The sequence below is a fragment of the Piliocolobus tephrosceles genome, chromosome 12 (genome assembly GCF_002776525.5).
Source record: "Piliocolobus tephrosceles isolate RC106 chromosome 12, ASM277652v3, whole genome shotgun sequence".
NCBI classification, from domain to species: domain Eukaryota; kingdom Metazoa; phylum Chordata; class Mammalia; order Primates; family Cercopithecidae; genus Piliocolobus; species Piliocolobus tephrosceles.
The window spans coordinates 80349433-80375549 of record NC_045445.1 but is presented as its reverse complement, the minus strand read 5'-3'; the positions used below and the strand labels follow the sequence as shown (position 1 = coordinate 80375549).

The 26117-nt window shown below is 46.2% G+C and overlaps 2 protein-coding genes across 2 annotated transcripts in view; one reads left to right on the top strand and one right to left on the bottom strand.

The window, feature by feature from the left end:
* The window catches only part of DMRTC1B (DMRT like family C1B), a 71358-nt gene that overhangs the window by 5549 nt on the left and 39692 nt on the right, over positions 1–26117 (top strand). The window contains exons 2-3 of the mRNA XM_023196140.3: positions 2383–2467; positions 3065–3384. The gene's annotated coding sequence lies outside the window, so the exon portion shown is untranslated. The remainder of the gene's footprint in view (positions 1–2382; positions 2468–3064; positions 3385–26117) is intronic.
* On the bottom strand, positions 103–26057 carry LOC111529248 (protein FAM236B-like). Its single transcript, XM_031936646.1, has 3 exons — positions 25928–26057; positions 410–573; positions 103–255 (listed from the first exon to the last, which is right to left on the bottom strand). The coding sequence occupies exons 1-3, from the start codon at positions 26030–26032 to the stop codon at positions 228–230; spliced, it is 297 nt and encodes a 98-aa protein (XP_031792506.1). The 5' UTR covers positions 26033–26057; the 3' UTR covers positions 103–227.

The following is a 26117-nucleotide window of genomic DNA, read 5'->3' as shown; positions in this document are numbered from 1 at the left end:
GAAGATGCTAGCTCTCTCCTTCTACAACCCCACCGCCGCCAAAGCTGACCACCCCCAGTTCACCTGACGTGTTGAAAGTTACATCAAATGCCACAAAGCAAAAACAGTCAAGCGTGCCAGCATTTATTTCAGGTCCGGCCACTGGGACTCTGCGGCGAGCAGGGGCATGGAGCATCAGAAGGGGCTTGGTCACCTTTCACGGCTCTGTGTCTGTGGCTTCGGTGGTCTCAGATTTCGTGTGTCCGGTATCCTCCCCTAGGGAGGAAAGCAGAATGACAAGTAGACCCTTGGGAGCCCTGGGGATTTCTGGCTCGGCCTGAGGTTCTCTTGGTGGAAGAGGAAGGGGAGGTGGATGGGCTTGGTGGTGAGCAGTGAGAGAGGCAGGGGTTGGCTCCGAAGGAGCTCTCACCTGAAGCACTTGGTGAAACATGCCAGGGCTCTCTGGAACCGGCTCCTCCAAGACCCTCGCAGAAGAGCAGGTTCCCTGGGCAAGGCTGTGCCACTGGATGGGTCCTCCGTGGCGTCAGACACAGCCACCCATTCCTCAGCGTCTTTTTGCCGCCCTTTCACATTCTGAAAGAGACTAAATAGCCAGATCCTAACGGTCCCTCCCATCCCTGGCTTCCTTCACCCCATCCAGTAACTGTTGTGTGCGTCTCTGGCCGTCTTCCAGGGGCTGGGGATGCAGCAGTGACCTGCACAGACCAAAGCCCAGCCTCCTAGGGGACATTCCAGAACAATGGAAGGAAGCCAGACTCACCAGGTCAGCAGGTGGAAGGAAGGGAGTGAGGATCATGCTTCCGGGAGTGTGTGATGTGCCGGTAGGGACCAGCAGGACTTCCTTGAAGACTTCAGGGGAAGCTCATCACTCTGCAGGGTGTAAAGAGGCCGAGGGCCTGCCCCCTCCACGCCCCATTCAGCCCCTCTGCCCCCGCCTCATCGTCCCTCCCTCCTACAGCCTTGTGCTCCAGTAGGGGATACATTTGTGGTATGTCACATTTGGTCCGTCCCTGTGATTCTTACTCCCACTCCTCCAATCTTTCTTTCCTTTGTTTCTTCCTCCTGGCCCTCCCAGCAGGCTCGAGTCACGTTTCTGCTTGTCGAGCAAAACAACCCCGAGGGTCCTCCTCGAGAGAACATGATGTGTAGAGGTCTTCTACAGGTAGTTCATTTTATTCGGCAATGAATGATTGATTGCATGCCGAGGTGGCACATGGTCCTAGTTTGCCATGAGTGGGACCATTCCAGTTTTAAAACGTAAAGGCCCCTGTCCTGAGAAAGCTCTCAGTCCCAGGGAAACTGGAACGGTTGGTCACCGTACTTCATTCATGTGGACACTATTGTCACTTTACTGTGCACTGTTTTTCTCACATTTAATAGTTGAACCTTACAGATGAAATTGTAAGAGTGATCCTGATACATAAGACGTAGACATTTATGAGTAATCGATGTGTATTGAAGGCTCTTTATATCTTCATAGTGTGGAGGTAAATGCAGCATTATGTGTTTGCCCCCTGAATACATATCCACTAAAGGCCTATGATTGGACCTCAGCCATCACATCTGCTCTTGGGGTGTCACTGCAGAGTTCTAGATGGACCCAGAATTGCAGAGAGACAAGGGCAGGGGAAGGAGCCGGGAAAGAGGTTAACATGACTGCAGATGCTGCAGATGGGATTCACACGAAGATGTCCTTCCCAACAGCCAGGCCATCGCTGGCTTTGTAAGGTAATGGGATGATCAACAATAGAGGTGTTGAAGCACAGCCTGAGCGGTCACTTGTACAGTATGCTGCAGAGAGGAGGGTTCAAATGGTTTCAGACAGCCCTATGATTCATAGGATTCGTGTGCAAATCAGAGGTAAAGAGCCCTTAGCTTTCATGTAAATACATAATTCCCTCTGATGTGTACAAAAATTCTCAGCAAAATCCTGTGAATTTCCAGGCAAGTGTGAAATACTTAGAAATTCCTCCAAGAAGTGAGCAGGTCTCACTGTCTGTCCTATCTCCCCTTTCTCTCCTTGAATCTACCCCGGTTAGATTTTCTCCTACACCACTCCACTGAAACTTAGGAGTTAATTGAGCATGAACCAATGAACAAGTGCAAGTAGTGTTTCTTATAGTTGTATATGACTAGCTATGTGATTCAAATGACCAAACCAGCAAGTTGTGTTTAAATGCTTGATAAAAGCTGGGTTTAAGTTGTTAACTTAAAAAATGAATAGAAATGAAGACCCAAATAACTACACCGTCATCTCCCAGCACAACTTTCATTCTCATATAAAGAAAGTCATTTTCTAAGTAGGAAGGTTGTTCCAAAGTGCTGGAAATTCCCAGGAAGAAAGGCCCAGATTTTGTGGCGCTTCCACCTGTCTCCTTGTAGACGCAGCCAACTGCCACCAGGTGGCAGAACAAGACGAGAAAACTGCCCCACCCAGTCCCCGAGCCCCTTCTGCGGCAGTTTTTGGGTGAGTTTTCTCAGGGGCCGGAATCAGTCCTGGGGAACCATCCCAAGGATCTGACCTCTTAAGATATTCCAGCGTGCACCCAGGGCCTTGTCCAGGGTCTCTGACATCTATGATGACTCTTAAGGCAGTGACATCGATCAGCAGGGCCTCTGGGCTGGGCGACCCAATTCACCTCGTCATTAGTAACCCTGGGATGTGGTAGTAGGTGGCAGTTGTATCTGTCAGTATGTCAGGGTAGTGACAGGACGCGGGGCCAGTTGTATCTGTCAGTATGTCAGGGTAGTGACATCTGTGATTCTGCAGGGACATTTGGACAGCAGAGAATCAGAAACGCCAGAAAGTGAGGGTCTGCAACAAAAAACCTTGCCAACTGCTGTGGACTGAATTGCGTTCCCCTACCCTGCAATTAATACATTGAAGCCCTGACCCCTAATGGGACTGTATCTGGAGCTAGAGCCTTTAGGAGGCAATTAAGGTTAAGTGAGGTCATAAGGGTGGAGCCCTGCTCCGACAGGATCAGTGTCCTTATGAGAAGAGACGCCACAGGGCTCATTGTACGTGTCATATCTCGAGGTAGTGACAACTGTGTTTCTGCAGGGACATTTGGGCAGCAGGGATGTCTCCTCTTCTCTGCACTGCATGCACCCAGGAAAGGCCATGTGACGTCTTAGCAAGAAGGAGGTAAACCATGAGGAGAGCCTTCAGCAGAAACCAAATCGGCTAGCACCTTGATCTTGGACTTCCCAGGTGGCAGAACTGTGAGAAAATAAATGTCTGTTGTTTAAGTCACCCAGCCTGTGATATTTTGTTATGGCAGCCCGAGAAGACTAATATACCAACCTAGCGATTTTTCAAAGAAATGAGACCCGGGCTGGCCCAGGAGGCCAGGCTGCTCAGTCCCCGAAGCCTGATGGCAGGTGAGTTGGACAACCCTGTTGTCCCGCACAGTAACGTTTCCTTTTCTTTCTGAATCTCCTTTGAAAAAATAAGCTGCCTCTGTGCAACTGCCTTGAATGGACCCAGAGTTCTGCAAAGAGTCAGGGAGGGGCTATGAGTGATGGTGATAAGACCCGCCCCACACCACCCTGCAGATGGATGGGATTTATATCGAGAAAGGCTACCATGTCAGCCGCCAGCTTTATACCATGTCTTCCTCAGCTGAGATTAAACAAGTGTGTAGGGTTCAAGAAAAAGTTGACATTTTAAATTTGGAGTGGATGTTACAGGGAGTAGGGGTCAACTGGATTTTGCCAGCCCCGAGATTGAACTGGATAAATTACAGGTAAATTATATGTGTGAAAGCGCTGGGTACGTGAGAGGATCTCAATAGAATTTTGTTGACTTGCGAGCGAGTTTCGCAGAAGCTCCTGCAAGAGGGGAAGTGATTCTTATGATTGCAAACAATAAGAGTTTCTTTTTATTAAAGACCTAGTAAGTACAGGTATATCACCTGTTTACAATATTGTCTTATTTATGCAAATAATCCTTGTGTACCAAAACAATACAGATAAAACAATAGTCTCCCTTGTCCACCCCTCTCCGTCACCAGCCCCTCAGTAATGGTTTAATATGTTTCCTCAAAAATTCCTCAATCAATGCATTTACATACACATACATGCACTGATAGAAACCTATGCTTGTCTTCTATGGGGCCATAAGATACATACTGGCTCATGATGCACGTATTGTGTGGCACTTGATTTTTGCATTTTACAGCAAGTCTGGGTGAACTTCTCCTGTCAGTTCATGGAGAACAGTCTCATCATTTTTAACTTCTACATAGTGTTCTAAGTGATATGCCATAATTCTTTAACTACTTTCACACACAAGGACCTTCACATTTTTTCCCCAGCTTTTAAAGTTCTCAAAAGTTTTTCCAATATCTTTGTTCACAGAGGATGTGTCGCTCTAGAAGAGGTACACAGAAATGGAATTCTGGCACAAAACCCTACAAATATTTCAACACTGAGTAACCATTGATAAATGGATCTGAAAAGAGGTGGCAGCAATTTATTCTCAGGAGCAGTGTAGGATAGTGTTCATTGTCCTTCACCATCTCTCTTGATGTTATTCATCCCTTTAAATATTTGCTAATCTGTTGGTTGATATATGAAAGGTTTTGAGACAAAGCCTTCCTTACAGAATCTGTGAAGGTCCAGGACTGGTCATGTCTGTGAGCCCATACTCAGATGTCGCCTCCAGTGGGCCGGTTGGGGAGAGGCCGAGAAAGGCACAACAGAGTACAACAGAGAGTGACAGGAGGAAGTTTCGGGGTCCATGAGAAGGCTCAGACAGGACACCCACTCAGCCTTGGGGATGTTAATGGAGTCAGTGGAGGTTTCCCAGAGGATTAGATGCCTGAAATGTGTGAGAAAGCATTCAGACAGGGAAAGGGAGAGGAGGAGCAGCGCTTGAAGCACAAAGACCAGGCCACTGAGGTGATTTTGGAAACTGCAAATAAGCTGACCCAGTTTCTATTCTGTGCACTTGTAGCAGTCAAGATTGGCTACCATGAAGCAGTGCCGGATTAGAAACGTGTGTCCCAATGGAGACCCCGAGTTCCTCTGCTGCAGTTCTCTAGAATGAGGGTGCTCAATCAGGGGCTAGCCTGAGTTCCAACGTCCAGCCCTTGAGGATCTTCTGGGTTGCATCTAGGCCCTGGCCTAGAGTTTCTGAAGTCTGTCATGGGACATAAGATAGTGATATATATATATATGTGTGTGTGTGTGTGTGTGTGTGTGTGTGTGTGTGTGTGTGTGTGTATAGTCTCCTAAGGACCTAGCCTGGGAGACTCTAGTCAGCTGCCCACCCATTCTGTAGCTCTGGGATATGAAAAGAAGCCATTTTAGGCAGTGAGATGCCAATGGTGTCATGCAGTATCTTAGGGGATAGAGGATACTGAAAATACTTGCATTAGGGCTCATGGGAGGCATAATAGCCCCCAGGGCACTTGCAACTAGGCAACTGGCTGACACAGCAGGTAGCTGTGCATGTAGCAGTCCCCTAAGCCATGGGGTCACTAAATGTCTGAGAAGAACAAGAATTTGGAGATCATTTAGCCAAAGATTTCAGTACGTCAGTAGGGCAATGGAAGCTCAGAAAGGTATAGCAACTTGCTCAACACAGAGAGAAAATGTATCACTATGGTGAAACAGTGAAGTGAGGGCACTGTGACTAACACTGACAGATGAAACCTGTCTTCCCCTGAACCTGAGAAGTTCTAGAAATCAACAGCCTGTGCAAATGGGTCATCACAGCAAACGGCCTGAGGAGGTTCATGGCAGCCAGGTCCCAATCAGCAGCAGTGTTGTGCTTCTGAGGATATAATGTGTGAGGGTGTTTTGGTGTGTGAATCAGCCTCTGATGGGTGGTGAACAGGGGGTTCCAGGCTGGCGTTCTCTCTCTCTCTCTCTCTCTCTGTCTCTGTGTGTGTGTGTGTGTGTGTGTGTGTGTGTGTGTTCTAGAGGTGAGGTCCCCTTGTCACCAAGCCCTGCTCTATTAAATCCCACTATGACCACTTGGGTTTCGACTGCTATTTTCCAAGTTATGGCCCCTCGTAACCCACCGGATTGGTTGGAGGGTGGTATCATTGCAGCCAAGGGTCCTCCCTCCAAGCCCAAGGGAAGGAGGGAACAAGGTGGCCTCAAATCTTGTGCCCTGGGCCTGAGCCTTTTAAGCTGCAGTGGCAGCTTCATCCATACCTGTGTCCCACACAGTCTCATATCCCTTGCCCTACCTACATTCAGCCAGCCCAGATTCATTTCTGGACTGGAGAAAAGGCCTCAGCACCTCCAGGAAGACAGCTCTGAGTCCAGACATTGAAAACATCTGGCTCCTGCTGAGCGGGAGGCTCTGGGCTCCAAGCTAGAGGAAATAAAAGGAATACTTCTCACCCTTATCCCAGATCGGAGAGTCCAGGCACAGCAAAGCTCTGTGGACACATGCTCATTGATTCGTTTTCTTCAATACAGATTTATTGGTGCCATGCCGTAAGTAAAGCCCTGTGTCCAGGTACTGGCTGTTCCAGGACTAACAAGGCAGAGCTCATGCTCCAGAGATGAGAGCCCGGATGAGGACAGTCATGCAAATTAACCTGCCAGAGGGGGCAGTCTAGCATGAGAAATACTATGATAGAGAAGAGTACACAGTATGTTTGTGTGTTAGTCAAATATTTCATCATATAGACAGGGAAATGGAAGCCCAGAAAGGTATAGCAACTTCCTCAAGGTAACACAGAGAGAAAATGTGTCACTATGGTGAGACGGTCAAGTGAGGACACTGTGCTTGGGACTGGCCTAGTGGAGAGGAGACAAGTTACCAAGGGAAGAAGGACGTGTTCTTTTGGAGGGTAGGAACATCAGAGATCAAAAGGACAAGTGAAAGGCTGAGCAAGGAAATGGTGGCTCCAGAGGAGAGCCATAATGCAAAGGCCCTGAGGCAGGGCGGAATTAACAGTTATTTTCGAGGGTACTGAAGGCAAATTTTAGCCATGCTGTGGAGGAAGACGAGGCTGTAGGAGAGGAACAGAGTTGAGATGTCCAGATGGAAAGTCTGAGGGATGAGAGACGATGTCCTGGATAGAAAGGGGCTCTTACAGAATCATCTCATTTGGATCTGGGTGGTATAGAAGGAAGCCTCCATTGCTGGTCCAGGATGAGTCCTGGGCTCCCGTCCCTGTGCAGTTTTCTACAGTGCATACGCTGGGCTTTCTAGACACACCAACTCTAAAGCGCAATGGTGAGGTCAGAGTGATGCCCACCCAAGCTGTTCCCTAGAAGCCAGTGATCGGATACCATCCTGTGTGGCCGGGGAAGCTGGCAAGCAGTGCATAATGAGGACATTGATATGGGTTCATCGAGAATGAAAGCAGGATGACATAAAGAAGGGCTGGGTTTCTAGTAGGGGTCAAATGAGTGCAAAGAGGCAGAGCTGTGGGGTTAAGATATTGGAATCAGGCATCGGTGAGAGGGGAAGGTAGAGAGAGAGAGAAAGTGAGGAGAGGGAGAGGAAGGGAGTGACAGAGGGAGAGAGGGAGGAAGGGATGGATGGGGGCAGGGAGGAAGACAAGAATCTAGGGAGGGAGGGAGGAGAGCATTTGGTCCTGTGCATAAGGGATATGGCCTATGAGCTGCAGCCTGCTGGGGCTGCCTCCCTCACACCAGAATTTTTGGAAAAGTATCCACTCTTTTGGGCCTCTCTTCCTGGAGAACAGATGCCTTTGTCCTACTTGCTAGGAAGATATTTTTCCTGCACTGTTTTTGGGTTTTGGGTTTTGTTTTTTGGCGCTGGAATGACCCGGAGTCACCGGGAGCTCCCAAGACGAGGATGCAGAGTCCCAGGTCAACTCTATTACTATTCATGGCTGCCACTTACTGAGGGCCTAATACATATCACACACTGTCGTGTGGATTACTTAAGCCGGCACTTATCTTTCCAATGGTCCTGGAAGTTCAATGTCAGTCAAATTTTACAGAGGTCTAAACTGGGGCCGGAGACTTCAAGATACTTGTCCAAGGTCACACAGATATTTACTGAAAAAGCTGGGACTTGACCCCAGGTCTGACTAAAACACGGGTGCACCATGCACCACCCTGGCACCCAAGAACCCCTCCCAGCCTTAATCGAGCCTTCTGTGTCTTGCACCCAGTCCCTAGCCCCCAGATATTCCTGCTGTCTTAATTGTTATTGATTACTGCATAAAAAAACTACCCCAAACATTTCAAGTGAAAATGATAAGCAGTTTTTCTCTGAGAGTTCTGTAGATCAGGGATCCGGGTATGGCTTAACTGGATCCTCTACTTCCCAGTCTCTCACAGGGCTGCCAGCCCAGGGACAACAGTCTCCTCTGTAGGCCTGACTGGGGAAGGATCGACTTCCAAGCTCACTCATGTGGCTGTTGGCAGGATCTAGTTCCTCATCTGTAGGCTCAACTGGGGGAAAGACAGACTTCCAAGCTCACTCATGTGATTGTTGGCAGGATTTAGTGGGTCGCTGGCCTGAGGGCCTCAGTTCCTCTGTGGCTGTTGGCCAGAGGCTTTCATCAGCCCCTCGCCAGCTGGCCTCCTCCATCTGGGCGAGCACGCATACAAGAAGAGCCTGAGGGAGAGCATGAATGCCAGCAGGTCAGAAGTCACAGTCTCGTTACAGCCTAAGCATGGAAATGACACACCATCACCTTTGCCAAATTTTGTTGGTTAGAAGCAAGTCACCAGGTCCAGCCCACCCTCAAGGGGAGGGAATCCCATAGGAGGAGCATGGGTGCCAGGAAGGGGGATCCTTGAAAGCCATTCTGGAAGGCTGCCCACCACACCTGCTCCTGCACCCACCTCAGTACAGTGAGTCCCTTTGGGTATCAACCGCCTTGACGGAGCAAATGGTTGATGGGCCACCTTGGACTGTGCTATGTGGCCTGCATCTATCTGATCCCACCTCTCTTCCAGCAGACCCAGGACTCGAGTCTGCCTGGCCTTGCCTTCCTCCCCGTCCCTACCAGCTACTCCCTGCCACTGAGCCCGTGAGATGTCACAGCAGCTGAAAATGGACCTGCTCCCTGTGACTGAAGCACAAACCCATCACTTGGGTGGGACTGGGACCCAGGATGGTGCTCCAGGCCTCTCCTGGTAAAACAGAGGTGAAGAGCTCAGCTCTCCCACTGAGACAGGGTGCACCTCAGGAGAACACGGGTATAGGTGGGAGAGGGCTGGGTCCAGAGTTATCTGTGAAAGCTGCTGAGATGTTCTTGCTTTTGCCCTCTGGGTTGGGATTCTGGGTAGAATCCCCCCATGTTCTCCAGCAGGCATCACAGAAGCATCTCTAAAGCAATGCGGGAGCACCCATGCCAGAGAGGGAGCTGCTCTGAAGCTGCGTGGAGACCCAGAGGTGTTCAGATGCCTAAGATCGGGGACCTACTCTAGGGAGGAGAGGAGTGAGTATAGATTGGGGATGATTTGTGTGTCTCCATAATCTATTTAACTCCAAAGCAGAGAGAGATGTGAAGCACGTACAGCAAAGCATTTTTAAGTAGGGATGGTGGTGGCTGCTGTATTCTTCTCTCTGTTTTTCTGTAGGTTTGAAATATTTCAGTAGTACAATACTCTAAAAGTAGAAAACGGAAGAGAAGGAGGGGCTCTCAGGACCCCAACACTCCACATTTCCCCGATGTGTCTCAGAGCCAAATGCGTCAAGCTAGGGGGTGGCATGGTGAACTTGTGAGTTTCCTAGGAACCCAGTGGTTCCATTAGGCCGTGGGGATCGGGACTGCAGGTGGCTGGACTCCCATGGCAGAACCTTAGCCAGGAGCAGAGCCATCCCAGAGAAGCCTGGGCTTTTTCCAGTTCTGGGAAGCATCCACCAGACTCAGCTCTTCCCACTGCTGCTATTTTCTTGCAAGGTATATCAGGGGCAGCTCACAAAGAGACACGGTATCATAATAAGAGATAAACAACCTGAGGTGATGGATGAGGCCATGTGTTGGAGGGGCTCTCTCCAAGGTTGGGGTGGGGGTTGTTGTGCTCAGATTATAACTTAATGCCTCTGAAGCCTTTCCTGTGCATTCTGCGACATCTTCTCTCCTTCTGACCTCACCTCCTTGTCCCTCAACCTACAGCCCTCCTCCCCGGCCCAAGGGTTATCGCTCAGTCAGTGCACATCAGCCACCCTATGTGAAGTGTTTGAAACCAGTAGCATGTTTACTGTCCATCAACCATCGTGCTATTGCAAAAGTGACTGGGGGACATGCAGTACTGCTCCAAGGCACAAGGACAAGAACCCGTTTGGCTAGGTACCCCGTGCCTAACTCTCTCTCCACAACGACCTCCTTCCCTGCCACCTCCACCGAAAGAGGCAAACCATAAATCACAGGAGGTGGATACTCATGTGGAGAGGGACATCAAATATCATAACACCAAAAGAGTCAAGTGTGCCGGTATTTATTTCAGGCCCACTGGGGTGAGCAGGGTCATGAAGCAGCAGAAGGGGCTCGGTCACCGTTCACGGCTCTGTGTCTGCAGCCCCCATGGTCTCAGCTTCCAAGTGTCCGGTAACCTCCCCTAGGGAGGAAAACAGAACCCTTGGGAGCCCTGGGGATTGTGGCCTGGCCTGAGGTTCTCTTGGCGGGCTTGGCGGTGAGCAGTGAGAGAAGCAGGGGCTCTCACCTGAAGCACTTGGTGAAACATGCCAGGGCTCCCTGGACCCAGCTCCTCCAACACCCTCTCAGAAGAACAGGTTCCCTGGGCAAATCTGTGCCACTGGATGGGTCCTCTATGCTGTTGGCAAAATAAACCAAGGGCATAGTGTCTTTAGCTGAGTCAGTCCTGTTCAGGAAAATAGGGAAAAATCATTCTAGCCAGCACTAACATGGCTTCCTTCATTCATCGGGTGTTCGCCGAGGGCCTGTTATCTGCACACCAGAATCAGTTGCAGGTACTGGGGATACAGCAACGAACTCTAGAAATCTAGATCCCAGCTCTCCTGGGGCTGACTATCTGCCACACTGCAGGGAAATCAGGTTCAGCAGGTCCTCAAGAGTTTGCTCTTCCTTGAGAAGGCTAAAAACTGGAGCTGCCCAGCTTGCAAAGTTGAGGGCACCAGTCTGGGGGATGCAGCTTTCTCCATACAGTCATATCAGGACTCAGCAGCAGCAGGAATGCCAGTGAAGTTCATGTTTTCTGAGAAGTGCGACGTACATGTGGTGTCTGAAAGGATTTACTGTCAGAGGCCGGCAGAACTCTTCATTGTGCTGGGCCTCTGGTTCAGGGCCTGTCCCCTCCGTGAAAATCCATCTGCCTGTCCCTGGCCTGGATCTTCACCCTCTCCTCCTGTAGATGAGTACGCTCTTTTCAAGCAGTTGATACATTCTCATAAACTCCTTCAGGTACTGAGCTGCCTCATTGACTAGTATCCTCGCTTCCTTTTCCTCTCTCCCGAGTGTGCCTTGAACCCACTCTAATCAGCTTCCAGTCCCACAACGCGACTCTCACATAGATGATTAAATGACTAATTGAAAGTGATGTTTTCTGATTTTCACGTTACTCTACTTATATAAGCCCAAAGACTTAAGGAAAGATGTATTTGTGCATTGTTATCTTTCAGGTTTACTGAAATTCAAACCGGGGTACTTGCCAATTATATTTTTCCCCTCACCAGCTCCATCTTCATGTCAAGAAACTCAGTGAGTATTCCTAAATTCCCAGTGAGCAGAACCCCAGCGTTGCTGGGGATCCACAATCAAACTCCAGGTTTCTCTTCTGTGCATTAGTGGAAGCCAACGTAGGGCACTTGAGGGAAGCGTGGATGTAGAAAACTGTGTCTCACAGAGCCCTGAGATTTTTAGCTGTAATTTTTGAGTCGGGCTGCTCAGTCAAGGCTCAGGCTCAGCCTACGGGAGGCTTCCAAAGTCCTGGCCTTGAGGATGCCCAAGGGTTTGTCAAGGACTTGACAGAGCCCTTTTAGGACCCTGTGATGGGCCTTGAGACAGTGGCATCTGAGCTGCCAGGCCTCTGGTCTAAGAAGCATCAGTTTTCCCACCCTACTTCTACTTATGATTGGTGTCAGGAGGAAGAAAGAATTTGGGGATGCACCAAGGGTAAATATATTTAAACCGTCTAATCCCTGACAAATGGCACTCCAAATGTGGAGTGCACATTTGGTGCATAGTGTGGATCTGTGCCAATTCACACTACCAGCGTCAGAACCTCAGTATATGATACCCGATTGGTATCATTATAATTTTAAATGTTTGTCAAGTTGCAGTTTGAAAAGTGGAATCACATTGTTATCTGAATTCCATTATGACTTGTGATGTGGAGCTCCTCTTCCCTTCATAGTGGCCATTTGTATTTCTATAAATGGCCTGCTCAGATTGTTCGTTAGCTTTTCTATTGTTGTTTGTTCTCGCATGCGTTTCTTGAGTTGTCTCATCAAAGCTCTCTGTATATTGCAAATACGATTATTTAGTCTGTTATAATTGAAGAAGATGTTTGCTCCCAGTCTCTCACTTCTGTTTGCATTTGATTTCCTGTGTCTTCTTGTATGGACACTTTTCATTTGGGGTGTTCATACAGGCTGCTTTATTCAGGCCTCACCACAACCATGTGAGGTTGTTAGTACTCACCTCAGTTTTCTTTTTGTTTGGTTGGTTTTCTTTACATTTAATAAGTACTTATTGAGTTAGGTGTCAGAGATACTCTGCGCACTGGGGATAGAATCACCATAGTTCCATGCGCCAAGATCACAATGAGGGCTGGCGGCACAACAATGAGCTCTACCCTTACAGAGCTTTCCACCTGTAAGAGTTTCAGGTACACTCTGAAACTTTTTTTTTTCATTCACGATTTAAAAATGTATTACTTACACATAATTGTACATATTTATGGGGTACCGTGTGATGTTTCCACCCCTGTATAATTATACATTGTATAATCATCAAGTCAGGGCAATTACCATATTCATCACTTTAAACATTTATCATCTCTTTGCAGTGTTAACATTTAAAATCTTCTAGATTTAAAATCTTGAAGTGTACACTACATTGGTATTTTCTATTGTCGCTCTACCGTGTAACAGAACACCAGAACCCGTTCTTTACATCTAACCCGTAACTTTTTACCCTTTACCAACCCCTCCCATTGCCCCACACCCCCTTCCCTCCCCAGCTTCTGGTAACCACTATTCTAGTTTCTGCTTCCATGAAATCAACTTTTTAAGATTCCACATCTGAGTGAGGTCGTGTGGTGTTTGTCTTTCTGTGCCTGGCTTATTTCACTTAACATAATGTCCTCCAGGTTCATCGACGTTGCCTCAAATGACAGGATTTCATTTTGTTTTATGGCTGGATAGTATTCCATTGTATATACAAGCCACATTTTTCTTTATCCATTCATCTGTAGATGGGCTTTTAGGTTGATTCCATATCTTGGCTATTGGGAATAATGCTGCAACGAACACGGGAGTGCAGATGTCTCTTCAACGTGATGATTTCCTTTTCTTTCACTATGTACCGAGTAACGAGATTGCTGAATCACACAGCAGTTCTATTTTTAATGTTTTGAGGAATCTTCACACTGTTTTCCATAATGACTGTAGTAATTTTCATTCCCACCAACAGTGCATAAGTGTTCCTCTTTCTCAACATCCTCTCCGGCATTTGTTAACTTTTTGTCTTTTTGATAACAGCCATTCTAACTGGGGCGAAGTGATATCCTATTGTGGTTTAGATTTGTATTTCACTGATGATTGGTGATGTTGAGTGTTTTCATATATCCGTTAGCCATTTGCACATCTTCTTTTGAGAAAAGTCTTTTCCCCAATTTTTAATTGAATTATTATGAATTTTGCTATTGTTTGGGCTCCTTATATATTCTGGATATTAACCCCTTGTCAGATGCATAGTTTGAAAATACTATTTCTCTCTTTCTGTAAGCTGTCTCTTTACTCGACTGATTGTTTCTTTTGCTGTGCAGATGTTTTATAGTCTGATATAATCCTTTGGATCTGTTTGTGCTTTTGTTGCCTATGCTTTCGAGGCCTTACTGAAAAAAAAAAAAAAAAATCCTTGCTCAGTTCAATTTCGTGAAATGTTTCCCCTATGTTTTCTTCTAGAAGTTTCACAGTTTCAGTTCTGACATTGCAGTCTTTAAGCCATTTTGATTTGAGTTTTGTATATGGTGAGAGATAGGGGTCTGGTTTCTTTCTTCTGATTGTGAACATACAGTTTGTCCAGCACCATCTATTGAGGAGACTATCCTATCCTCCATGTATGTTCTTGGCTCCTGTGTAGAAAATCAGTTGGCTGCTAATGCATGGATTTATATCTGGGTTCCCTGTAATGTTTTATTGGTCTATGTATCTGATTTTATGTCAGTGTCCTGTCGTATTGGTTGCTTTTGTGTATTTCGAGGTCAGGTAGTGTGTTGTCTCCAGCTTTGTTCTTCCTGCTTGTGACTGGTTTGGCTATGAGCATCTTTTGTGGCTCTATACAAATCTAGGATTTTTTTTTTTTTTTCTGTCTAGACTGTCATTGGTATTTTGACAGGGATGTCAAATGTTGAACATGGAGATCACTTTGGTTACTATGGACATTGTAACAATATTAATTCGTGCATGAATGTGGGATGTCTTTCCATATATTTTTGTCCTCTTCAATTTCTTTTATCAGTGTTCTATAGTTTTCACTGTAGAGACCTTTCATCTCCTTGCTTAAGTTTATTGCTAGGGATTTTATTTTATTTTATTTTTGGTAGCTATTGTAAATGGAATTACTTTCTTGATTTCTTTTTCAGATAGTTTGCTACTGGCAAACAGACATGCTACTGATTCCTGTATGCTGATTTTATGTTCTACAACTTTACCAAATTCACTTATTAGTTCTGATAGTTACTTGGTGGAGTCTTTAGGGTTTTCCCTATATAAGACCATGTCATCTGCAAATAGGAACAATTTGACTTCCTCCTTTCCGGTTGGATGCTGATATGCTTTGGCTGTGTCCCCACCCAAATCTCATCCTGAATTGTTGCTCCCATCATTGCCACGTGTTGTGGGAGGGACCTGGTGGGAGATAATAAAATCTTGGGGGCGGTTTCCCCCATACCGTTCTCGTGGTAGTGAATAAGTCTCATGAGATCTGATGGTTTTATAAGGTGTTTCCCTGTTCGTTTGGCTCTCATTTTCTCTCTTGCCTGCCGACGTGTGTGATGTGCCTTTTGCCTTCCATCGTGATTGTGAGGACTCCCTAGTCACGTGCAACTGTTAGTCCATTAAGCCCCTTTTTAAAAAATAAATTACCCAGTCTCGGGTATGTCTTTATCAACAGTGTGAAAACAGACTAATACAGGTGCTCTTTATTTCTTCCTCTTCGCCTAATTGGTCCGGCTAGAACTTCCAACACTAAGTTGAATTTAAGCAGTGAAAGTCAGCATTCTTTTCTTTCTGAGAGAAAAAGCTTCCAACTTTTTCCTATTCAGTGTGATATTAACTTTGGGTTTTATCATATGTGGCCTTTATTTTGTTGAGGTATGTTCCTTTTATGCCCACTTTGCTGGGAGTTTCTATCATGAAGGGATGTTGAAATTTTTGAATGCTTCTCAGCATCTCTTGAAATGAGTGTTTGGATTTTGTCCTTTGTTCTGTTGATGTGAGGCATCACTTTTATTACTTTGCACATGTATTGAACCAACCTTGCATCCCTGGTATGAATCCCACTTGGTCATGATGGAAGATGTTTTTAATGTGTTGCTAGTGTTTGGTTGAGGGTTTTTGCATCCACGCTTATTAGGGATATTGGTCTTTAGTTTTCTTGTTTTGTAATGTCCTCGTCTGGCTTTGGAATTACGGTAATGCTGGCCTCATAAAATGTTTTTGAAAGTATTCCCTCCTCTTCGTTTTTTTTTTTTTTTTTTTTTTTTTTTTTAGCCTTTGAGAAGAATTGGTACCAGTTCTTTACATGTTTGGTAGAATTCACCAGCAAATCCATCAGGTCCTGGACTTTTCTTTGATGGGAGAGTGTTTACTCCTGCTTCAATGTTATTATTCCTTATTGTTTCTGTTCAGGTTTTCTATTTCGTTGTGATGCAATCTTGGTGGCTTGTATGTGTTCAGGAACTTACCTCTTTCTTCTAGATTTTGAATTTCTTGGCAGATGGTTGTTCATGATAGTCTCTTATCATCATTTCCACCGCTGTTGTGCCAGTTGTAATGTTTCCTTTTTTTTTTTATCTCTGTTCTTATTTGAGTCTTCTGTCTGTTTTCCTAAGTTAGTCTAGCTAAAGATTTGCCAATTTCTTTATCTTTTAAAAAGCTAACTCTTTGTTTTTTGATTTTTAAGTTGTTTTATTAAAATCTCTATTTTGTTTATTTCTGCCCTGATCTTTGTTATTTCTTTTCTTCTGCTAACTTTGGGTTTTTTTTTGTTCTTTTTCTAGTTCCTTGGGGCATAACATTAGGTTGTTTATTTGAGATATTTCCACTTCTGTTACACAGGCATTTATGCTATAAACTTTCCTCTTAGAACTGCATTTCCTGTATGTATTCTGTGGCTTTTGGATGGAACGATCCGTAAATATCTGTTAGGTCCATGGGGTCTAGAGTGCAGTTTAATGGCAACATTTCTTCGTTAATTTTCTGTTTGGATGATCTGTCCACTGCTGAAAGTGGGGTATTAAAGTCCCTCACGATTATTGTATTATAGTCAATCTCTCCTTTTAGGACTTTTAATATTTACTTTACATATTTGGATGCCCTGGTGTTGGGTGCATATATTTACAACACTTATAAATATATATATTTTTACAATATATATATATTTACTTTATATATAGTTACTATTATAATTACAATATATATATATTTACAATTGTTAAAAATATATTTAACAATTAAATATATATTACAAATGTATTACAGTTGTTAAAAATATATATTTTGTAATATATATTGCTATATATACAATTGTTAAAAAACGTATGTATGTATATACAAACACATATTTTTACAATTGTTATATCCTTTTGCTTTATTGACCTGTCTAACATCATATAATGGCCTTCTTTGTCTTTTTCTTCTTAAGTCTGTTTTATCTGATCTAAATAGAGGTACTCCCACTCTGTTTTGGGTTCCATTTGCATGGAATGTCTGTTTCCAACCCTTTGGTTTCAGTCTGTGTGTGTCTTTGTCGGTGAAGTGAGTTTCTTTTAGACGGTATATAGTTGGGGCTTGTGTTTTTAGCCACTCTATGTCTTTTAATTGTAGAACTTAGTCCATTTACATTCAAGTTTATCATTGACAGGTAAAAGTTTAACACTACCATTTTGTTACCTGTTTTGTTTTTATTTTCATTTTTGTAGATCTGTTCTTCCTTTGTTCTGTTCTTACTGTCTTCTTCTTTTGCTGTTATGTGGTTTTCTCTAGCAGTAAATTTTGATTCCTTGCTATTGATATTTTAGTGTCCCTATTATAGGTTTTTGCTTTGTGGTTACCATGATGCGATGTACAAAATATGTCTTATAATTACAACAGGTTATTTTAAACAGGTAGCAGTTGAACTTTAATCACAGGAAAAATGAACAAAAACAAACTCTACACTTTAACGCGTCCCTCCCGCCACACTCTGACTTTTTGATGTTTTAAGTTACATCTTTTTTATATTCCTATCTCTTAACCAATTGTTGTAGTTATTACTGTTTTGAACAGTTTTGTCTTTTAGGTTTCGTACTGAAGATGTATTTGGCAACCCGCGATGACAATATTACAGGATTGTACATTTGTCTGCTTTCTTACTATTACCTGTGAGTTTTATACCTTCATATATATTTTTGTTACATGTTAGTGTTCTTTTCTAGCATTTCTTGTAAGACAGGTGTTGTGTTGATGATTTTTCTCACCTTTCTTCTTTTCTGTTTTTTCTTTTTGTCTCAGAAGTCTTTTTCTTTCTTTTTTCTTGGAAGGATAGCTTTGCTGAATATGGTGTTCTTGACTGACAGTTTTTTTCCCTTCATCACGTTGAATGTATCATTCCTCCCTTTCCTGGCCTGCAGGGTCTCTGGTGAGAAATCCACTGAAAGCTGTATTGGTGATCCATCGAGTGTGATATGTTGTTTTTGTTGTTTTTCTCTTGATGCTTTGAGCATTTTTCTTTGCCTTTGATTTGTTTAAATAATTTGAATGTGGTGTGCCTTGGGGAATTTGTCTCTGGGTTGAATTTTATTTGTGACCTCTGAGCTTCCTATACCTGAATGCTATGATCTTTCTCCAGATTTGGGAAATTTCAGCCATTATTTTTCTAAATATGCTTTCTAGACCTTGTTTGTTTTTTTTGTTTTTGTTTTTGTTTTTGTTTTTTTTTTTTTTTGGTCTTCTTCAGCAGTTTCTATTATGCAGAACCTAATTTTCTTGATGATGTCTTATAATTCTTAAAGGCCTTCTTCCCTCTTTTAAAATGCTTTTGTCCTTTTCCTCCTCTATATATGTTCTGTCTTGGAGCTTGCAGATTCTTTCCTCTGTTTGGTCAACTCTGCTGCTCTGCTGTTAAACCTTTCTAATGAGGTTTTCAGTTCAGTTACTGTATTCTCTATTTTAGGGCTTCTGGTTTTTTTTTTTTTTTTTTTTTTAATTGTTTTTATTTCTTTGTCAAACTTTTTGTTTTGTTTCTGGATTGTTATTCAAATTTTATTGAATTTGTTATCCATATTGTCATGTACTTCCCCAAACTTCTTTAGGATTATTCTGAATTGTCTGTCAGACATTCCACAGATCTTCAATTTTTCTGGGTCTGTTACTGGAGTTTGGTTGGTTTCTTTTGGCGTGTCACATTTGGTGAGTTTTCACAATCCTTGTCTCTTTATGTTGATGTCTGTGTGTTTGAGGAGATGCCCACCTCTTCCAGGTTTTGCAGCCGTTCCTTGGTGGTGTTAAACCTTTACTACTTAATATTGGAACTTAATCCCTGCTCAGCTGTTGCTTTCAGTCTGGAAAAGACTTACTGTGAGCCCCAGAACTTAAATGCTCCACTGGAACTATGCTGCTACCCTGCCACTATTTCTTGGTCTGGGGAAGACTTAAGTGAACACTGGCCCATTACTGACAACCTTTTAGTTCTTTCCAGGACAAGGGAAGGCTCCAGGTGATCACATGGGCTTAGTGGGAAATCTGGCCAGGGATTTGGGCCTTCCTGTGTGTTGCGCCCCCAGCAGTGCTATGGTTCTGGCCAGTCTCCTCAGCATTGGCATGCCCACCGATCGTGGCACAGAGCAGCTGTGAAGATCCACGTCAGAGTTGCTGTGATCAGTGCACCCACTTTCTGTTCCCAATTCACCCCAGGTGTTTTAGCTCTCTTCTGGAACTCTGAAGGGTACCCGTGGGATAGGGCTGGAGGGAATTTCCCATGAAGATGCCCAGACTGATGGGGAGGTCACATGTCCGCCCCCAATTCCCTCCTCCCACCTCAGAAATTGTGGGTCTAGAGAAATTCTCTGTGAGTAGCATTATGCTGGTTTGGGGGAGGAGGTGGCACAGTCTAACGTGACTGTTGTTCCTCTTACTGGTTGTGGCTTTTCTCAATTTTGTCATCCCAGAAAGTTTCCTTGCTTCTCCCCCAAGTTCTAGTGAAATCAGGGTGGTTTTCTTGTCTTTGATTAATTTGTAGTGATACTTTTGTAGGAAGAGTGATACTGTGGGATCATCTGTTCAGCCATCTTGCTGACGTCACTCCTCCGATTTACCCCAGTGTTCAAATGCAGAAAGCCTGGCTAAGAAAAGGTGCAGGGATTTGTCCCCAGATTCTAATCCAAGATCCCAACCTATGTGTGCCTAACTGGAAAGCTATGCAATGACGTGGGCCCATGGCAGGCTATAGGTCAACATTAAAGCCCTATTCATACGGGCTTCCTCCTAGACACAGAGGGAACACAGCATGTAGCAGAACAAGCCTTCTTTTGTCCTCGGAGGAGAGTGCCTACTTCAAAGCCCACAAGACAAGGAATGGCAGAAGAAGGGGCACAATAATGGGCCTGCTGGACAGGACACTGTAGTGAGGGTTGGGAGATCTAAGGGCCAGGACAAGACCCACCACTAACTGTGACTTTGTCTAAGTAACTGGCTGTCTCCTGGCCACTTCTCTAATAACCAGATAACAGTTCTGAGCCACCGTTGCAAGTGTGGGAAAGGTGAGTTCTTTGATCCCAGCTGGAATAAAAGGAAAGGGGGTGAGATATACCTCCAGCAATCATTTCAGCAGCCCGTAGCTCTTATCAATCAATGCACTCTCAGGCTTAGCAGCTATTACTAGTATCATCATGTAAATGACTGCTGCTGGATGATGATCTGGGGACAAATGGCATCCAAAGCTTATCCCAAAGGGCCTGATCTCAAGGAATCTGATGGATGTTGCCTCTAGGCCCAGTACACCACCAGCTGCTCTGTGGAGGGGGCATCCCACGTAATCTTCACAACCCCTCTGTGAGACGCTTTCTTTCCTGCCCCCACAAAGAGTAATAGCATCGGTCCTTCTCAACCACCCAGGACTGCTGTGAGGAGTAATGAGAAAACTCCCAACAGCCCTGGAAGATATTAGAAAGCGAGATACACCCGCCCTGTACCCACAACAATAAACAAACAAACAAAAAAACAAAACAAGAACATGAGGAACACGGTGCAAGTTCAACAGACTACTCATCCAGGCAATTGCAGAAAACATACCAGAGCTGTGTATTATGAGATAAATGGTTATCGATATTACTACTAATCATTAAATGCCCACTGATGATACTATTCACAGTGGAGTTACAGATGCCACCCAAAGAATCCATAGCTCCTGTCCTCTCAGTAGATGTGGGAAGTCAGTGTTACTGGGGACCAGGTTTTGCCTGGCATGCCCCCACACGTTGTATCCCATCCAGTTCTCACAGCAAGTGAATAAGTTACGTCTAGCTCCTACCTCTGGGAGGAGGCTGTTCACCCTCCCCTCACAATCCCCAGAGGACAGTGATGAATAAGTGAACCAAGGGCAAAGCCTCCTAATCCATGCTCCATGGTGTGTGCCAATGGTTAATGATGTCTCTGCAATACAGGTCTTGTCCACCCTTAAGTGGCCCATTAGGGCCTGGGACAGCCTACAAATATTACCCAACACGGTCGAGCACCACCAGTTTTGAGCCTCACCTTTGCATCATACACCAAAACATACTTGTGTTATCGTGTATGTAAAAAAACTGCAAACCAAGCTGAAACAAGAGCAGGATGTGTATAAATTTCCTGAATGGGTTAGAATTCTGGTTATTGCCTGTATAATTGCCAAGTATGTTCAACGTAGCTTCTCAGCAACCCATCAGCTGCATGAATCTTAGCAGAACCGAAGACTAGACCCGATTTCTTCAGCCTTTCACTGAATTCTCCTCCTCTGCATGTGGTCCCTATTTTGGTCAGTGGTACCCCAGGGCCACAAGTCACTCAAACCAGAAACCTGGGTGTCATCTTTGGCCCCTCTCTGGACCTTGCCCCAGGCCCACCTCCAACCTAAGACAGCACCATTCTGTCTATCCTATGAAAAGCCTCTCTCAAATAATGCCACTTCCCTCCAAACCCTCTTCCACTAATTTTCCCCACAAACTTTAAAACCCACGAGTGAGTGAGTGCATCTTCTTTGGGTACACTTTCTCCCTATACCCATCTATTTTCGGATTGAGACTATGGGTGTCTAAAGATGGCCAGTGAATGAATAAAATGACTGGCAGGGTCACGGAAACAAGCAAAGCCCACGTTGACCCTCACTGGCATGATCTCATTACACTTCCTCATGCTGGAGTCCCAGGAAAGCCAAGTCCCTCTTTGTAATCAGTGCAGGGAGGATGGATGGGTCAGCCTTTTATGAGAGTGGTCTTGGAGCGGGTGCTCTCCCTTGGGATGGCTTAAAGGTTGAGCTGCCCACCCTGTGATGCTGAGGGCACCACTCTGGGGGATCCAGGGAGATGCAGCTTTCCCCCTACAGGAAATAAACCAGATGAATGTTATTTGATATGACCAATGTGAGGTCCCATGGCTCATTAGTATGTGTCTGGAAGGCCCACGATTAGGCTCCATCTTTTGTAGGAGACCAGCAGTCTTCCGACTGTTCTCAGGGGTACTCTGGAGGTCTGTAGAATTACCTCAGGTGACCATGGGGAGCACTGGAGGGGGGGCACAGCAGATGCAGTTTTTTCCCCATTAAGTCACACTGTCATTTTTACCAGTCAAAACAATTCCCCAGTGGGTGCAGTGTGGGAGGAGATTGGGCACTGTGTGGTGGTAACTGCCTCCAAGCACCCTGTTACCTGGGAACCCTGACTCCATCAATGTTTTCGCTTTGTTGCATGTAGGACTGCAAGTACAATGTCCCCATCACCAAGAGCATGGGCTGTACCTCACAGTCCATTAGGAGCCCCCTAGATTTCTAGTTGGTGACAGTGGCTCTTAGACTGCCTTGCTGTAATGGAAGGGTCCTTGCCTCAGATCAACCAGGGACTGTATCTTGGCTCCCTCTTGTGCTGGCGATGCGACCTCAGAATGGTGATCACACCACTCACCTTGATCCGGATGGGGGAATAATAAAACGAGAACAGGTGACGCTCCTGTAACACAGCAAGCTGTGTAACATTTCATGGAGCTAAGTACAAATGTTACTACCTCGGTAAGGTTGCCCAGGATTCACGGGAACGTAGCACCGGAGAGATTGAGAATAGGTGGGGCAGAAAAACAAGCTTCATCTCTTGCTCATTTACACAGTCTTATGGTCTTCTGTTCACCGGAAGTGCTGGGTGGGTGATCCTGGAGCAGTGGAATTTCTGACCCCACACCTTCTGAGGCACTGTCCACTTTACTGACCTACCTGAGACATCCCTCAGGCACGGGGATTGTCAGGTGATGTAAACGTGGGTCGGGGGGAGGTATAAGCCAAGGAAAAGAACTCATAACTGGGGCACAGTCGTATTTCAGGAACAAAGGTGTAAAGCTGACGACCCATGCCTTCCCCTATTGCTGACCTGTCTTTTCCCCTTCCTGCATGTGATTGCCCTGTATGCGCAAATGGTTCTTCATGCAATGGGTAATGGGCCTCCTCCCGAGATGCACGAGCATCTGTTTTGTGTCGCTATAACAGAATACATGAGACTGTGCGATTTGTAAATAAAGAAAAAAATTATTTAGCTCATGGTTCTGCAGGCTGGAAAGTTGAAGGGCGTGGCCCTAGCTTCAGGCGAGGGCTTGTGTGCTGTGTCATAATGTGGTGAGGAAGGTCAAAGGGGAAGCGGACACATGCAGTGAGAGGAAACCCGAGGGACATCCTGGCTGTATAGCAACCTACTCTCTTGGGCACTTTGTCCATTCCTGTGAGAACTAATCTAGTCTCGCCAGAGCAAGAACTCACACACTACTGTGAGGAGAGTACCAAGACACCTACGGGGACAAAGGCAGAGCCCTCATGACACCAACAACCTTACACTAAGCCTCACCTCCCAGCACCACCACCTTGGGGATCAAATTTCAACATGAGTCGAATCTCCTGTGCATACAGGACTGGCAGAGGAAAGCATCTTCTGCTGTGAGGCTGCAGAGTCCACTGGCCTGCGCAAGGAGGAAGGCAGAGAAGTCCGCATGGTCCATCCGAGCCAAGAGGGCCTGAGGTGGACGATGGCAACTAGAGGTCGAATCAGCAGTGGAGGTATTCCTTTCAGGAGATGATGGGTAGGAGTGTGGGAGTCAGTCAGCATCTGGTGGGTAGTGGGCATATGGTTCTGGGCAAAGCAGACTTGGACAATGTTAGGATCAGATTGGAGAGCCCTGGACAGAGTGTGGTGCTGGGGAGAAGGGCTCCTTGTTGCTGAATCTGGCTACCTTTAAATCCCATCTCTGCCACTTGGGTTTCAAGTGTGACTGCCAAGTTGTGCCTTATCCACCAGATTTCCCCACATCATTTCTTGTTTCAACAAGTATTCACATCCTAAATACACACACACACAAGCACAAGCATGCCCATGCACACTCTCCCTGACACTCCCTTACTAGTGCAATGACTGAGCTCATGGTTATGACAGCAGCTATGAAGGAACGAACACCCAACAGGTCCCCAGCCCTAGGGAGGTGGAATGCTGCTCCTCTTGTGGACAGGGCTAATCCCCATGATGTGAAGTCCTAGCCCCGTTTGGAGAAGCAGCGACATGGAGCTGAACTTCGCCCACTGAGTTAGGTAGGGCCCAGCTCAGGAGGACAGAGGCATTGTGGGGAGATAGGTGGTACCTGTGCCATCGAAAAAGCTGCAGAGACGTGGGATCTAAAGAATTCCATCACTCCATAATTAGCAGCTTCGTCTGTTCAGTACTTATGGGTCTCACCGTGGCTGTTCCCTGGGAATATAGGAAAAGGGGCTGTGGGACTTCCAAATGCTGTCGCCTACCTGAACCTTATCCCACCTGGGTTTCATTTGAGCTTAAAGGCCCTGGACCTCTGAAGAACCAGAGGGTGAGTAATTCACCCAGCAGGCCCTATGAAAGCATTTTTATTTCTCCCTTGGCTTTGCATAGAGGACTCCATGAGATGGGGGAGGGGGAGAGAGAATTTTGGTGTTCCCGTGTCCTAGTTAGGCATCGTGATGCTAAAAAGCACGTCCAATATCCTTGTCCATTTACTTTGGCGACTCCTGGTGTTGCAGTTTTTAACGGGGCCTCCTCCATGGTTGTCAGTTAACCCCTAGGGACAATTATGCTCCAACCCCCCTTTCGGAATTCTCCTGCTGATCCTATATTGCAACACATATCAAGGTCACCTTAGGAAGGCAAAAGAAAAAAAGTAAAGTCCTCATCTTATGGAAAGGAACAATGCGTAGTTGGAGACAAAGCCGTCTGTTGGAAGGGGTCTCTGTCTTGTGGTGGAGCAGGGGGGCTTGGGAACTCTTTGTCAGTATAGGGTTTAACGCCATTTCTGAGATCCACAGATTCTTCCTCCACATGACCCTCTCATCTCCGCATATAAGCACCGCCCAGTTTTCCTCAGATATGAAGACCGTGTGCATTGCTGGGGAGAAGAGAGATGTTATTCCATCCTCATTCCTGCATGTAAGTGCCACGCCAGGGTCAGAGCTGAGAGCTGTGGAAAACTCACCATTGACTGGCCACAGCCCATTGCCACCAGGACCTAGTAACAAGCAGCACTGCCTCGAGGAGGAGGGCGGACAGCCTAACAGGGCTAAGGAAGATGCTAGCTCTCTCCCTCCACAACTCCACCGCCGCCCAAACTGGCCACCCCCAGTTCACCCGACGTGTTGAAAGTTACATCAAATGCCACAAAGCAAAAACAGTCAAGCGTGCCAACATTTATTTCAGGCCCGGCGACTGGGACACTGGGGCGAGCAGGGGCATGGAGCAGCAGAGGGGGCTCGGTCACCGTTCATGGCTCTGTGTCTGTGGCTCCGGTGGTCTCAGATTTCGTGTGTCCGGTATCCTCCCCTAGGGAGGAAAGCAGAGTGACAAGTGGACCCTCAGGAGCCCTGGGGATTTCTGGCTTGGCCTGAGGTTCTCTTGGTGGAAGAGGAAGGGGAGGCGGATGGGCTTGGTGGTGAGCAGTGAGAGGGGCAGAGGCTGGCTCCGAAGGATCTCTCCCCTGAAGCACTTGGTGAAACATGCCAGCGCCCTCTGGAACCGGATCCTCCAAGACCCTCACAGAAGAGCAGGTTCCCTGGGCAAGGCTGTGCCACTGGATGGGTCCTCCATGGCGTCAGACACAGCCACCCATTCCTCAAGGTCTTTTAGGGGCCCTTTCACATTCTGAAAGACAGACTAAATAGCCAGATCCTAACGGTCCTTCCCATCCCTGGCTTCTGTGACGCAACTGTTGTGTGCATCTCTGGCCGTCTTCCATGGCTTGGGGATGCAGCACTGACCTGCACAGACCAAAGCCCAGCCTCCTAGGGGACATTCCAGGACAATGGAGGGAAGCCAGACTCACCAGGTCAGCATGTGGGAGGAAGGAAGTGAAGATCATGCTTCCAGGAGTGTGTAATGTGCCGGTAGGGACCAACAGGACTTCAATGAAGACACCGGCGGAGCTCATCACTCTGCCGGGTGCAAAGAGGCCGAGGGCCTGCCCCCTCCATGCCCCATTCAGCCCCTCTACCCCTGCCCCATCGTCCCTCCCT

Coding starts and splice junctions, on each gene's coding strand:
- LOC111529248 (XM_031936646.1), bottom strand. CDS start 26,032: ATGAGCTCCGCCGGTGTCTTCATTGAAGTCCTGTTGGTCCCTACCGGC. Junction 574..25,927: donor TCCTCCCACATGCTGACCTG/GTGAGTCTGGCT, acceptor AGTCTCTTTCAG/AATGTGAAAGGGCGGCAAAA. Junction 256..409: donor TGTTTCACCAAGTGCTTCAG/GTGAGAGCTCCT, acceptor TTTCCTCCCTAG/GGGAGGATACCGGACACACG.